General features: G+C 35.6%; 2 protein-coding genes across 2 annotated transcripts in view; one reads left to right on the forward strand and one right to left on the reverse strand.

Moving 5' to 3' along the window:
- LOC105175783 (30-kDa cleavage and polyadenylation specificity factor 30) overlaps nucleotides 1-2,191 on the forward strand; it is a 6,748-nt gene extending 4,557 nt beyond the window's left edge. Inside the window, exons 5-7 of the mRNA XM_011098370.2 lie at nucleotides 431-499; nucleotides 865-951; nucleotides 1,183-2,191. Of these exons, the coding sequence (XP_011096672.1) occupies nucleotides 431-499; nucleotides 865-951; nucleotides 1,183-2,025 (999 nt within the window). The 3' untranslated portion in view covers nucleotides 2,026-2,191. The remainder of the gene's footprint in view (nucleotides 1-430; nucleotides 500-864; nucleotides 952-1,182) is intronic.
- Nucleotides 3,023-13,801, reverse strand: LOC105175784 (serine/threonine-protein phosphatase 6 regulatory subunit 3). Its single transcript, XM_011098371.2, has 20 exons — nucleotides 13,657-13,801; nucleotides 13,341-13,505; nucleotides 12,121-12,224; nucleotides 11,481-11,567; nucleotides 11,295-11,370; nucleotides 11,135-11,209; nucleotides 10,079-10,132; nucleotides 9,267-9,326; nucleotides 9,061-9,177; nucleotides 8,536-8,630; nucleotides 8,244-8,446; nucleotides 7,525-7,622; nucleotides 7,243-7,346; nucleotides 6,997-7,162; nucleotides 6,698-6,820; nucleotides 6,282-6,364; nucleotides 5,433-5,574; nucleotides 5,243-5,272; nucleotides 4,551-4,621; nucleotides 3,023-4,060 (listed from the first exon to the last, which is right to left on the reverse strand). The coding sequence occupies exons 2-20, from the start codon at nucleotides 13,377-13,379 to the stop codon at nucleotides 3,415-3,417; spliced, it is 2,373 nt and encodes a 790-aa protein (XP_011096673.1). The 5' UTR covers nucleotides 13,380-13,505; nucleotides 13,657-13,801; the 3' UTR covers nucleotides 3,023-3,414.

Consider the following 15,693-nt stretch of genomic DNA (forward strand, 5'->3'; position numbering starts at 1 on the left):
GAGATGGTGCATGAGTCTAACTTAGTTACTGCACTATGTTATTTGACATTTGACGACAGTGGCATTATGTTTATGAGTGTTGTATGTTTTTAATTATAGTAGAGGCATATTCTTCTTCACTTGATATTTGGATCAGATTACTTTACATATGCTGGATGGTATAGATTGCTTTTGTATTTATTATCCATACATTGCCATAATAATTACTAATATTGGCCCATGATATTTACTTGAAAATGTATGTATGAAAAGAAATGAGGACTTTGTAGTGTATATTGATTTGGGATTACTTTAACTGTTATCTAAATTCAGCTACTCAGTGTATCATGCATTTGAGGTCCACATTTTGTTTGGTATTTTCGGCTAATTAAATATTTCTATATATAATGTATAAATTTTGAAGTTAAATAACCATGATATATGCCTGCAGCTCGGTGAACTGTCCTTCAACAAGACTCGGCATTTGAGAAACCCGTACAATGAGAACTTACAAGTGAAGGTACTTACTTTAAACTCGTGTATCCCACATGTCCATATATGTTTTAAGTTAACCAGTTGTCTGTTTTTATTTCTCTGCAATCTGGATCACTTGAAACGTTTAATGCAGTAATTGGAGTTATTAATCAACTTCATATATCTTCAATTAAGCAGCATTGCATGGTATAGTAGCCACAAAAGAATTGTGCCTTGGCATTAGGAGATATGTCAGAGTCATTAAGCTTATTTAGAGATTGTTGTCATAAATTCTTTTAACCTTATTTTGAGCAAGCGATACTGTTTTCTTGCTCGTTCATTTCCTGTGTGTTTTTTCATAATCTGTCTGGAAGCAGACAATTTGGACATTATTTGTTTGTCTAATTGCAGATAAGTAGAGACTGTCAGGAACTGGAGCCTTCTGTTGGTGAGCAGTTGGCATCCTTGCTCTACCTTGAGCCAGACAGTGATCTGATGGTAATTTTTCCTTGGAATAGTTACTGAATTGTATCAGGGACTTTTGACAAAAGCTTAAACTTTTAGGTTTGATACTCATCCTGAGCCCAGTAGCTTCATCATGCTACTTATCCCGCTTTCTGAAAAGATGAGAATTACAATTATGTTATTCTTTATGGTGCATTTTGCTGTACATTGGTGTTAGAATGGGCACCAGATAATTGAAACTGGAAATGATTATCTTTTCCTTAGGCTGTCTCGCTGGCAGCAGAATCAAAGCGAGAAGAGGAGAAGGCAAAGGGAGTAAACCTTGAGAATGGGAATGAAAATCCAGATATTGTACCATTTGAAGAGAATGAAGAGGAGGAAGAAGACGAAAGTGAAGAAGAGGATGAAAGCCTTGGACAGGTTTTCGGAGCTCAAGGAAGGGGAAGAGGAAGGGGAATGATGTGGCCTCCACATATGCCTCTTGCACGTGGTGCCCGTGCTTTCCATGGAATGCGAGGTTTTCCCCCAAATTTGGTTGCCGGTGATGGCTTTTCTTATGGACCAATGAACCCTGATGGTTTTCCCATGCCTGATCCTTTTGGTATGGCTCCCCGCAGCCTGGGCCCATATGCTCCTAGATTCTCTGGTGATTTTGCAGGTCCTACCTCAGGGATGATGTTCCCTGTCCGGCCTTCTGGTGGATTCAACATGATGATGGGTCCAGGAAGGCCTCCTTTCATGGGCGGAATGGGTGTTGGTGCCGCACCTGCAGCAAGAGCTAACCGACCACTTGGTCTAGCCCCATTTTATATGCCACCACCGACACAACCTTCTCAGAATTCTAATCGAGCTAAGAGAGATCAGAAAGCACCAACTAGTGACAGGAATGAAGGTTCAGCTCATGCGAAGGATCAAGAGATGGCTGGCTCTGCTGGCGATGAAGGTCAGTATCAGCAGAGAGCAAAAGTTCAACAGGATCATTATAGCGCTGGAAGCAGCCACAGGAATGATGAAAGTGATAGTGAGGACGAGGCTCCAAGGAGGTCTAGGCATGGAGAAGGAAAGAAGAAGAGGCGCAGCCTGGAGGCAGATTCTAACGCTGTCTGATGGACTGGTATAGTTATAAAGTTGACTATCACAACTGCTGATCTGGGAATTTGAAAATGTCATTACAGTTTAGCATTTAGCGAATTTGAGAGTTAGGTTCGCTCTACTAGGTTAAGCATATTATTTTATTTTGTCCATATATTATATAATACATCATTTCCTCCTATTCTGATGCATTGTGCCTACTCTAGTTGAGGGATAAAGTTATGGGTCAATTACACTTGCACTCTTTTTAAAAATGCAAAATTTTAGTTTTCCCTATATATATATATATATATATATTTTGAATTACACTTGCACCTCATATGTTAATTTTTATTTACAAGTGTAACTCTTCTATGGAAAGCACTGATCTAATTTTTTTTCCATAAACTTTTGACTCTATCATTTGTTTAGCATTTTGTATAATTTATTGATAAAACTACTCTAATAATATTTTTATACTTGTAAAGGATAAAAATAATGTACATAAAATCAAAAGGATAAATTTTAATAAAATATTAATTTTAAATTATTATCATTAAATGAAAATCACTAATTGATGAATGAAGAAATTAGTTATTGTTAATAATTCATATGGGATGCGGAGTGAAGTGTAAATTAAAAATTTATATAATTTTTTTAGTTGAAATTAATATTTTTCATCTAAATTTTAAAGGAAGAATCACAACGCACAACGAGAATCCTAAAGAGTGCAAATGTAATTTCAAACTTTTTTCCAGAAAAAAAATATTTTTAAAGGTGTCTAAATAATAATCCTAAAATTAGAGATTAAACGATTTTTTGTATCTGCACCATGATCATTAGAGCTCCAATAATGAAAAGAATTTACCCATTTAGGTGACGAAGCAGCTATACCAAATTTGATAATAGTATGATCGAAGCACTAGTTTTAGCCTTACATAGCCTTATAACATGAACCCTGCTTCTAAGTTCTAACCTACACAATTGCACAAGACAGGAAGGAATACAGATGCCCCCTCCCCAAGCCTCAATGTTGAACACTTGACAACTTAAGAAAGGAATCTTTTGATGCCACTTTGTCAAGAGTAAAACAACTACAAGGTATAAACAAGATCTTGTGAACATACAATAAACGTCTGAACAGCAAGACAGGTTTTACCTAGCAGTACAAATACAAAAAGGGAGGGGAAAAAGAACAGATCTATAGATTCAGTAGCTGTTAGGCTCCAATCGAGCTGATAGCACTTTGTTGCCTAAAGGTCGGAATAGGGCGAAAACCATCAGGCTTCGATCCAACCCATATAACAAAGAAGGTAGGGTACATTACTTGAACAGCACCATTCACAGGGTCATTCCTCCCACCTCTTCAACACAAGTGCTAGGTTCATCTTGACACAACTTAGCATAAGAATTTACACTCCCCAATTAATTCTTCTGTTCACATTCTGTAGGTCCAGAAGAGTCTTCCATTTCAGCATGAGAATCTACTTCTCCAATGCTTGGGTTCGCTTTAGCCACCGCTGTGGATTGTGAAGGACTGGAAACAGAATCAATGTTTTTTGAATCAGGTGACCCCCCACCATCAGTCTTGCAATTATCTGCAGGCGCATCAGCATAAGTTGGGGAAGCAACTGTTTTATCTGGTCCGACATCATCAGGTTGATCTTCTAATTCCAATTCTAGCTCACCATTGGGCAAAGGTGGTTTGTGAGCTGCACTGGACGTGTTAGAAGAATCCGAGGTAGGAGGAAGTTCAAGTGAACCAGAAGTTTCCCTCCACTCAACCCACTCAGGTGGTTTGTCAGACCCACTGGTTTCAGTTTCTCTGGAGCCCTCTGACAATTTGCTAGGTGCATTTATTTCAGCATTATCATCTAAAGTTGGTATCTCTTGAACAGGTTCGGATGTGGCAGTGTCTGCCAAATCCTCATCATCAGCTCCTCCAACACCTTCATGCCCCTTAGTGTCCTTAGTGTTGGGGGATGAGGAAGCAGTCGAACCAGATGAATGCTCATCAACAATTCTCTCACCCTCAAATGCAAACCAATTGGAGTTTGTAAAAAGAGACCCACTGAAACATGATAAAGTCAAGCTATAACCACAAGTGGCAAACAGAGAATACAAATAGGCTCAAGGGACATCATGCCAAGCAAAGAATTCACATCAAAGACCAATAGAACACATCAAAATGCAAGCACTATAGGTGATACTTAGACTGGCTCGGAATTGCGTAGTCATGACATTTTTAGAAAAATAAACTGCAAGCCTCTAGAAATTAGTTTTCAACCAGAATAGAAAAAATGAAATGTCGAACCATTTTATCCACTTTAACTTCACTCATTTTAATGAATATTTCAAATGAAACTAAGGATGATATATTAGATGTGTTCATGAAAAACATGAAAAGCTGTGTGCTCTCAAACTTGACCAACTTCCAAACTTGTGGAGGCAATAACTGAGGAAGAACTTTTAACAGATACCAACTCCACAATAGCAGACTTAATCTTCATTTCCAAAAAAAGTACAGACGATAATCCAACCAAAAGAGTCTAGTCACTTACCTTTCCTGGTCATCGCCCAACCTAAGGGAAGAAATGACGACTTCAGCAGATTCATCGTCAAAGTACACATCCTGAAAAAAATTATTATAGGAACTTATAGATGTGCATAATGTTGTTTTACATAGTCCAAAAGCTTCTAAAGATAAGAGAAGAGAGGATTGGACGTAAAAATGTTGCAGAAACTTGGAATAGACATAGCCATCTACATATGCAACTTGGATACATGTACAAACTTCAAATATTTACTTCAAAATGCTGCACGAACAGAAAACTTTTCATCCACACTGCACCAGTCTCTCAGTTATGTTGAGGACTATTGCATAAAATATGATTTCTATATAAAAAGTAGAACATCTACGTCTGCAATTGACTGCCATGTTTCACTAGCTTCCACCTACTATCTCTTTCATTATGTTGCCTTTGTGAATGTGTCCACTGTGACTAAGTCCCAGCCCAACCATCCATCATGGTCGCTGCGAAGATGATGGAAAAGGTAAATCTTATTTTTGAAACAAATGTTTCAGAAGCCTTTGGGATTTGATAGAGAGATTAATGAATAATGCAAAAGCAGACTTATCTTAAACCAATTAACTTCGCCATTTCATATCATAGAGGTCATTTACAAGTTATCACCATAATTAATCTAACAACCTAAAAACTAGGAAAAATGCTCGTAGCAATCATGTGCATACCTCATCATCTCGTTCGAGAGACCCACGAGCCTGTGAAACACAAACAGGTAACATTGTTTATATGCAGAAAGAAAACTACAGAACTAAAAGTTCAAAGCTGACATCTTCAGTCCTTTCAGCCTCTACCCAACTTTTTAACCTTGTGTGACATAAAATAACAAGAACATAATAAAGAAATTATAAAACAAACCTCATCAATATCATCATTACTGTAGATTCCATATCGGAAGGCCTGGCTCAAGTTATTTGCCAAAGCTGCAACATCATAATCTCTATCTTGGTAATCATCATCATCACTATCTCTTGTTCGATCCTGTAGTGCAGTTGGCCTCCTGCAAAAGCAATACAAATGGTACATCCATAATGCGAGTTAGGAAGTAAATACAGCATTAGTCGGATGGATGTAATTGAGAACTAAAGCCGACACAAATGATAATGGAAGAAACCCATTGTTGACAGAATAAGGACGAATGGGAAATAAGCCTATGGCACCTGTGGCATAACGTAACAGCCAATGAATCTTGACTTATTGAGACTTCTCTGCCAACTAAGAACAAGCACCGTTCACAAACTCATCACTTATTTTACAGATGTGCAAATAAACAAACAATTAGGATCTTACTTGTTACCAGTTAACCAATTTTATTGATTCTTACCTTTGTTTTAACATTCATCTTGATTAAGGATTTTTCTTTATTCTTTTTGGGGTTAAATCTGTTAAAATTTCTGGAAGACAAGAGTTGTTATTTATTGGAATCTGTCTTTTTCTTGACGTCAATTTTCTCCATTCAGGACCTCAACTTGCTCTTACCCAGTTAACATGGCATCAGATGCATATGACATAGCTGCCTAAAACATGACCAAAAGAATGAGATTTGTCTTAGCCCATATGCACGGACACCTGGCCCATCTCAATGAAACTTGTGGGCTGGCATAATAGACAAGAGAACACTTCATGTGGGACCACAAATCGATGCATAGATCATAGACTTCTGAAGAAATGCATTGCCAATGCAGAGAATCAATTAAGAATTCTCACCCGCAAGCCCACTGGAAAACATTTTCCACAGCATTGCGCTTAAGCAGCACATTTGTCTGCCAATCCACCCAATCACTATTCTCCTGTCAATAAAAAAAAGATAAGCAGAAAACTTAATTAGAAAATAAATCAAACAATTAACAGCATAGATGCATTGAGAACTTCTCAGTGTGTTAAATACAAACTTGAATATGTACATGGTGATAGTCTTTAGGATATAAACAACAAAACAAAAATCAATTTTTAAGCCAACAATACAGAAATAAACGTCATTTAAAGTAGGAACTTATGATTAAAAAAAAAAAGTCAGAAGTAGCTCTAACCCAACCAACACCAGCATCACTTGTTTAGCATTCATGAAACACCAATTGAAAAGCGAGAGTATTCACAAAAATAAAATGATGATCAGAATATACCTGCAGGAATGTCTGTATCAAGCTGTTGCTATTCCCCAATTGAATAAGTTTATTAGCAATACGGGTTAGGTGACCAATATTGCCTATCCTGGGTGCTGATCTTCCCTCAGCAGGTACAGTATGCTGCAAGATATATTGAAAGAATTTGATTCTAGCATAATTCAGATCTTTTCGTCGACATCATAAAAAGCCAAAACAAAAAAGTAAGAAATAGACCATGTACAGTACATGATGGTAGAGATACACAATATGATCGAAAAATGTACAAGTTCCGTCTGAAAGATATTCAAGAGATTTACCCTGCTTGTATTAACAGCCAAAGTGGAGTCTTTTTCTGCTTCAAGAATCCTCCCAATAAGATTACAATCCCGAAGAAGATGTTCAACAAACTGAGGATTTTTGCTCTCCAGGCAAGAAATTACAATTTGTTCCACATGGTGATGTAAGAAATTATTGTATGGATACCTAAGAAGAGATTAGAGTACTCAAACTGTTTGTAATCCACATTACAGATTAATATCGGATGCTTAATGTGGAGAACTTACTCAAAAAACAATTCAAAAATACGCTTCACAGCGCCCAGGCGAATCAATTCCTTTTCTGCAACTTCACTACTAACAGCCACCAAGACAGAGATGAACTCTATAATCTGAAAGACCAATGTGGTTCACAATCAAATTTTGTTCACAGCACTGTTGAATTTCTCTTATAAAGAGAGAGATTTGAATATGACGAACGCACGGCAGCCAGAAAGGGCATTGAAAACAATCCTACTTGAAGAAGTGCGTGAAATGTTAATGCTTTTTGTGCAAGCATAACGAAGGTACCTTCAAACGATGCTTTCCTAGAGGAGGCTGCAATTTGCCATATGTGGTTAGCAAGACATGGTCCTCGGATGAAATATCCAAAAGCTTGAGCAGATTACCTGCCCAATAAACCAGTATATTGCCTTCTTGCCAACCCATGATAAGATTTGATTACAACAAACATCACAATAATGATCATTCCGCTCAGACGTTTAGACTTTAACAAAAATAATTCAGTTAATACATTTTTATTAGAAATAGATAATGATTTAGAAAAGGAGACGGCTAAAACCTTCGATTGTTAGCAAGTTGATTCTCTCCATGTTTCTTTAAAGGCACTAGATCACTAACACTACCTCTCTCCGACTCAGCCTGCATCTTTGGAATTGCTGGGAGAGAAAGGCCTTTATTTTAACTAATTATTATCTCAACTGTTTGCAGCCACCAGTCACTTTCGTCATCAGAGTTGAAGTACTTTATCCATAAGGCAAACAAAATTATTTGCATCCAGAGATATGTGGGTTCATCAATAGACTTATCATGTAATGCACACAATATTAAAATGTAGAAAAAGCCGACTCAGTCCTCTGAAACTCTGGATACTTGGCTAACCTGTTAAGCTCATGACAGTAATACTGAGCCCATCGACAGTGGTGCTTACAACATATAAATTTGAAGAATGACCTTCACTATCACTCAGTGGAGCAGAAGAAATGAAATCCAAGTAGGCAAGTACTGACCTAAGCTTTCCAGCATGCCTTGAACAGTCTCAGGATTAGCAGCACCAGTTGAGCCATGAGTCATTTGGCGGGTGTACATGTAATATGTCCCTGATGTTAACCTTTTGGGATCTAACAAAGATATACAGACGGATAACAAGTTAACCAAAACAGAATTTGGCCTGGACTCCTCCAGAGCATGGCGGAATAATCTCCCAATAAAACTGCAAGAGCACCCAGGTTCTAATCAAGATGAGAAAAGGAGAAAGAGGGTGCGAACCAAGAATAAAGAATCTAAAAAAAACAATTCAACCTCGGGCTAGAGATTTTTGAAGCCAGCCCTGGCGGAGCATATCGAGTAATTGCACAGAGAGTTTCTGCAGCATTAGCATGCACTTCAGGGCAGTCCTGCAAATACACATCAAAGCTAACTGAGATGTATTTGGGGAAAAAAAGGGAAGGAAAGAAAGAAGAAAGAAAAAACGAAACATTCGCGAGAATACGGAAAGAGATATTGATCATTTCTTAACAGGATTTGCATAAATTTGGGACTCAAAGTGGAATTTCATTTTCTGATAGCATTGGTTTAGACGCTTAGTTATAGAAAATAGAAAAGACCAGAGGACTATTATTGTATCTTCACAAAGAAAAACAAGAAACATACGGTTCATGGCAAAAACACAAGACTGCTACAATTTCATGAGGCCAAGTATCAAAACAAGAAGGCTCCTCCAACCATTCCACTCAAGAGGTAGAAAGGTCCAACAGAAGCACTGATGACTAGACAATAAATGAAGTGGCCCATCATGCCAGGTTTTACATGCTTACTGCAACTTACAGATGAACTAAATTTGTCAACAATCATCTCCAGCACATTCATATCTTCCAACCACTGCATGGAGTCCACATAGTTCGCATAAATGTGTTCATCAGCGCCAATGAGACGAATTAAAACCTGTTCAACAATAAGCCTATTAATATTTCAAGCAAAACTACCTAGTAAAAGAGAAATGGAGAGAGAGAGTGGAGGGCTGACCAACATACCTCCATTATAGACGTAATTCCAATTAGGTCAACGAGCCTGCTAATGATATCCGGATGAGCCTGTACAAACATTATAAAACATTACTCTCCTGTCCAGTTAAATGCAACACAGTACGCAGCAACACAAATATGTAAACATTCAACATATGGATTAGCCCAATGAGAAATAAAAAATTTCTGCATCCAGCAATTTAGGGAAAAAGAAAAAAATGAATAGGTAGATAAATATTCAACCTAAGGATTGGCAGCAAGAGGAACACAACTTAAAAACTACAGCAATTTGAATACTCATTAATTCTGCATGACAGTTAACACAACATAATGGCTGAAACTACAGCAATTTGAAAAAATAGTTTGGAATGCCTGCAATCGCTTAACATGCCAAACCATATTCACATACATTGGCAGCTCATAGCTGCTTAAGATTACACATACAGAAACTTGTCATTTCTTACAAGAACATGAATACCGATAAACTACCAATACAACTTCTCCCTTCAAAAGGATGCAAGAAAAGATTGCTCGTGAGCTTCCTAGTTCCTTCTACGCGGCCTATGTATGCTGTGACATTAATGAACGATAAATCAAGAATGATCCCAGGGCATGGATAAAACAAAATGTTCTAAATCATGAGGATGGCCAAATATTTGAAGGCTGAAAACAAAAATACTACCAATTCAATTCCCAGAGACCCAAACCAATAACCACATTCTGAACGAGTGTTAAAAGATATCCAGATAATATGTCACAATTAGGATGCTGCTAGTCAGAAGAAAATCAGATAGCTGATTACTGAAGAGTATTAAACTCACTCGTATGTAATTCATTAGGGGAGTAGTCTTCCGCAGCAACAGGCATACAACAACCTAACAAATAAAGAATGGAGAATCAGATACCTGATAAAAATCTGAATGCAGCAAAAGCAGCCAATTATAGGATAAAATGAAGGAAACACAGACACTGAAGGGCAATATATATAATGCTAGTTATATGATAAGACTTCATACATATAGCTAGTGAAACAATATGACTGCCATTAAATAAATTCTTTATTTTATCCAATTTTCTTATGCCCTTTACTTCCTCATCTTCTTTTAAACTGAAACAATATCGCTGTCTTCAGACCATAACATCAATCGCAAATGGAGGTACACTTATATAGAAGACCATCTCACAAAACAGGGATACACAAATACAATATGCATGGAACCACTGAAACTTCAAACTTAAACATGGAAAAAACAAATAATCTTGACATTTATACACTTAGCGTGCATGTAAAGGAAAAGGCACATGGGCACAATGAGCGTGATTCATTATAATACTGAGCAACAGGCCTGCTTCTGATAATAGTTCTATTGCTTTTGTTATAACATGAGGAACAATTGACGGTTACAGCAGTAAAAAGAATTTTTAGAAAAACGATAAGCAATTATGAAATAAAACACAAAGTGGGCAATTAGGTAAATGATATGCAACATTTTTCAAACACAAACATAAGGGAAAAGCAAAATCATAAATGAGCTATTAATGTTCACTTTGGCAGCAAGATTGACTATAAACATGTAAACATGTTGCCTTAACAGAAATAAAAATAAAACTGATAGTCCAACCACATAAACAAGGGGTAAACAAAATTATACAGAGCCATTATTGACCAAATAGAAAGGAAAAATGCACTTTCAACATAGAAATGTGTTATGTTTACAAAAAAGCTGACAGCTCAACCTCAATATAAAGGTCATCTCTATCCAGATTTCAATATCTTTCCTCTTGCCTCTTCTTTGTATCTGGTATCTTCTAAACGATGCTTGGGGTAGTTGGGCAATAAAACATGCTTATATGCATCAAGCTATCAAAAATCATACCTTGCTGAAATAACCAGCCAATAGAGTACCATGGGGGCGCTCAGGATCCAAAAAGGAGAATAACAGGTCCATCAACTGTGAACCAAAAATAGGAGGTAACCAATAAAGTTCAAAATTGAAAATGTCCAACAAATTGTAGAAAATTCTCACAAGCCCACACCTCCTCGTCCTCTACCAAAGCTTTGAGTATGATATCAACCTCACAAGTGAAAATTTCACATGCGATGAAAGGAAACCTGCAGGCAGAAAGAAGGAAAGTTAATGATCAGTAGCTTCTCTTCTGAACACATTACTCAGCAGCCTGGCAATATAGATATGCTAAGAACCATCCACCGCGCAAGCTTACTTGAATGTTCGTTGTTTCTCAGCATCCACTGGAGCTTCTTCCACTATGTATTGAATCAGTTGTTTTACTGTATTTTTCTCGCGCAAACTGCAACAAAGATTGTTATAAAATTAGTTGCTGCAAGGTCAAAAAGATCCTGAATATTCTGACCAAAGAAAGAATGCAAATGCAGGCTGTGCTTTCCCATTATTACCAAAAATAAAAGTAGCCCACTTCGAATTTTGGCAATTAGAAAGGAGGATTAAAACTGTCAAGTTTGAGCGATCAATCTAAGATTCCCTGAAGGATCAGTAACTAAGAAAGTACTTGGTTGAATATAAGCAAATATACTTTCCGCGAACTACCAACCTCCTGCTCCCCTTTAAACAACCCATCACAAGCTCCTTTTTTTCGCTTATTGTGCCATTACCTGATCCGCTACCCAATAAAATATTACCCGACATAGCCTATTAAGCTAAGATGTATTTTAGCATGACAACCTGTAGGTTCAAAAATGACCACCCAACTATTTCAATTCCACTTTCAGCAGAAAATAATTATCAGATAGCACAGCAAAATAAGAGTACCCAAGTTGAATATAATAAGATCAAGGCAAAAAAATCACAAGAAAAGTTTTACAGTAAGTGTAACAGGATCTTACAAATTAATAAGACGACCATTAAGAGCTTTGCACTCTTGAATTATTTCGTCCTCATCCAATAGCTCCTCCAGTGTAAAATTTTCTTTATCTAAAATGGTTTCCACCTGAGATTTATATAATCAATAAAACAATTAACAGATATAGTAATTCACATTATAACCAAATGGGATGTAACAATGTCTATTGAACATGACTTCATAAATAAAAAAGTATGGTAGTGGAACTCGTTTCCAGTTCTGAAAATAGAACACAACACAACATCAACAACAATGTATACAAATATGCATTACACAAATTAACACTAAATCCACGTGTTGGAGCCAAATGCCCAGGAAGATGAATATGAAACTAAAATCATTGTGAGGACATTCAGCAATGAAGACAAAAACAAAGGAAATTGATAATAATAACTGTACTCCACGCTCCATTCATTATAAGTAAAAGATACGAATTACTCATGTACGGTGAACAGATCACCAATCATCAACTGCACAAAAGTACATTTCAGATAGTTTAGACCAGTCTATTCTGCAAATAAAGTGACTCTGCAGCCTCCTAAGTCTCAATTAGCTGATTCAGGCATGTCCCTGCACCGGGGTCTCCAGTAATGCATAAAAGGCAGAAATAAAGAATATTGAAACAGCTCTCCAGGATCCAGATTTCCTCTATTTTCCGAAAAATTGAATAGCTTCGGATTAGATATGTCTTAATTCAATATGTTGGTGCTCTCAAGGACCATGGATCTTACGCAAAATAGTAAAGTTCACAGTACAAAACTGGTGGAAGGGATTTTAGTAATACGACAACCAGAAGTGCTGCACCTATCTCCGTCCCCTACATGGTACCACGTGCCGTTGCTCTACTTGGCTACTGTTACATTGCTCTCAACAGATTGCAGGCAATATCGAGTTTGACTAAAAATCAACCATATCTGCCTCAATCATGACGACTTCAATGGAATTAATACCAAAACATCTCCACATCACATTGGCCAACAAGACACAGCAATCACACATTCAAAACCCACTGTCTTCTCGACTATCAATAACCTTATTACAACTCATCAAATCTCACAGCACTCCAAGAAACGGAAATCGACTCGGTATAAATCCAATTACCACGAAACCAAACATTCCAAGAAATTGGATCTCAAAAACAACTGAAAGATTAAAAAACTTTTTCGTAAAATGGAAAATAAAAAATAAAAAATGGGCACTTACTGGAGATGCAGTGGAGAGGCCAGCCATACGCCAAAACATGTTGAATTATGGATTGTAATGATCGAATTGTGGAGTCGCACTCAGATCTGTCAACTCAAAAACCCTAGCTTATACACCCAGCCTCTCGCTGGAACTCCGGGCCACAATCTTGATTCAAGAAAAGCCCTGAAATTCAACCGTAATTAATGATGAATTTTTGTGAATTTCAAGAATCCAATACCCACCAGATTTCCAGTTGGATTTGATTTCATGACTAATTTCACTCACACGTAAAGAGATATAGATAGAGAGAGAAAGAGAGGGGAAAATATATTACCTGCAATCGCGGGAGGGTAGGGGGTGTATTTTCGGAGAAAAATAAAAATTAGAATGCATACACATTATTAATATATATATATATATATATATATATTCATAACCCTACCAATACCATCAATTTGGAAATAAATATCCCTTCTTCAACTTCTGACAACAACAATCTGTCTATCTCTCTATTTATTTCTTTAATTAATTAATATCACATGCGTTTTCTATTCTTCTTATTGTTATTTATATTCACATACGTATATATGGCAACAAAAACACCCCTGCACATAACATGCACCCCATTTTCTCTACCTTTTTCCTTTTTGCATAATTCATAATCTCTACCTATTACTTCACCCACACTTGATCATTCATATCAATTCCCATTTCCCCCAATTTATTGTTGCATCATTTCAAAATACCACACACTACAATACTCAATATAATTAAATTGGTAATCTTAAATTAAATAATACATAACTGTGTTCATTTTTAGTAAGTCTGTAAATATCCAATCTAAATAATAAATTTTCCAAATTTATTTAGATAAGTAAGAATAATCGCATGTGACTTGGAATACAATAAATTGTAAAAATCGTACTGGAAATGCTCCCACTGTGAGTTGCAATGTTTAAATCAACAAGATAGTAAGATGAGGAGTATGAAGGTCCTAAAAAAATATCAATTATCGCAATTCACAAATCGTACATGGGGAATAGAGGTGTAGTATTGAAAGTATCATAGGTTATATAGAGGATGTTTGGCTAAGCTTTTTTAGAACATCTTATAAGTTTATACGTCTTATAAGATGTTTTAAAAGCTTACAAAATATTGGATCTTATTTTAAAAATAAATTCATAAAATATTTGAATAAATTCAGATTTAAAGCGTATAAGATGTGGAAATATTTTATAAGATGTTAGGGTGTTTAGCATGATATGTCTTTATTGGTAAAATGACCAAAAAGAACATATATATATTACCATTAAAATCAAATAAGTTGTTATTTCTTAACATATTTTATATTTAAATATTTTAAAATAATTTCATAGATAGTTCACATGAATTTAACTCTAAATAAGATAATTATTGTTACAAAAAAAAATTATTACCTAAAAATGTTTGCTAATCGAATGTTAACATAGATATATAGTTAATATTTTCTTTATCAATGACTATTTCTAGTTGTAAAATTTATAATATTTTGAATATATATTTTTAAATAAATATAATTTGAATAGCAATTTTTTTATTTAACTATGTATAATATTTTATTATTAAATAATGAAGCATTTTCTAAATTTTAAATTTAAAACATAAAATTTTTTAATATCCTATAGAGTGTGTGTGTGTGTGAGAGAAAAGAGAGAGAATGTGGTTGTGTGTGTATAAGGATATTTTTATCTAATTACATATTAATCTTATAGAGTTTAAAAATATATTTTAAAAAAAGTTAAAAATGCTAATTTGTTTTAAAGAGCATATAAGATTTAAAACATCTTATTTTGAGATTTTATAATATTTAAAAAAAAAAATTGCCAAATACCTTTTTTACACTTATAAGATCTCAAATATTTTATAAGATGTTTTGAAAAGTTTATTAGCTTAGCCAAAAATCCTGATAATTTTACACGAGTCATTGATTCATAGTGATTAGATCATCATCGTTCGTCTATATATAGTCGATTTCAAGTGGGAGACGAGCTCAGATCGATACAACCCATATATAAAAGTCACATACTTTGGTCTATAATTTGAATGGTAAAAGAATTGAAAACATTTTTACAAAAAATCTTGAACCATCACATTAAAGATTTAAATGAAATTAGAAAATCACTATTAACAAAGTAGTGTTTGTGAAGCTTATCATTCAAACAATAAATGCCTTTTATACAACTTTTACGGAAATGGGACGTGTCATAAACAATAGCTTTTCATATTGAATAAAAACAAATGTCCTATGAGAAGAAGTTAGGGTTCTTAAAAAGGAGAGATGGGGACTTACCCACACCGTCCCTTGTGGGAAGTCAAACAATAATAATTTCCA

This window comes from Sesamum indicum, linkage group LG12, assembly GCF_000512975.1.
Source record: "Sesamum indicum cultivar Zhongzhi No. 13 linkage group LG12, S_indicum_v1.0, whole genome shotgun sequence".
NCBI lineage: Eukaryota > Viridiplantae > Streptophyta > Magnoliopsida > Lamiales > Pedaliaceae > Sesamum > Sesamum indicum.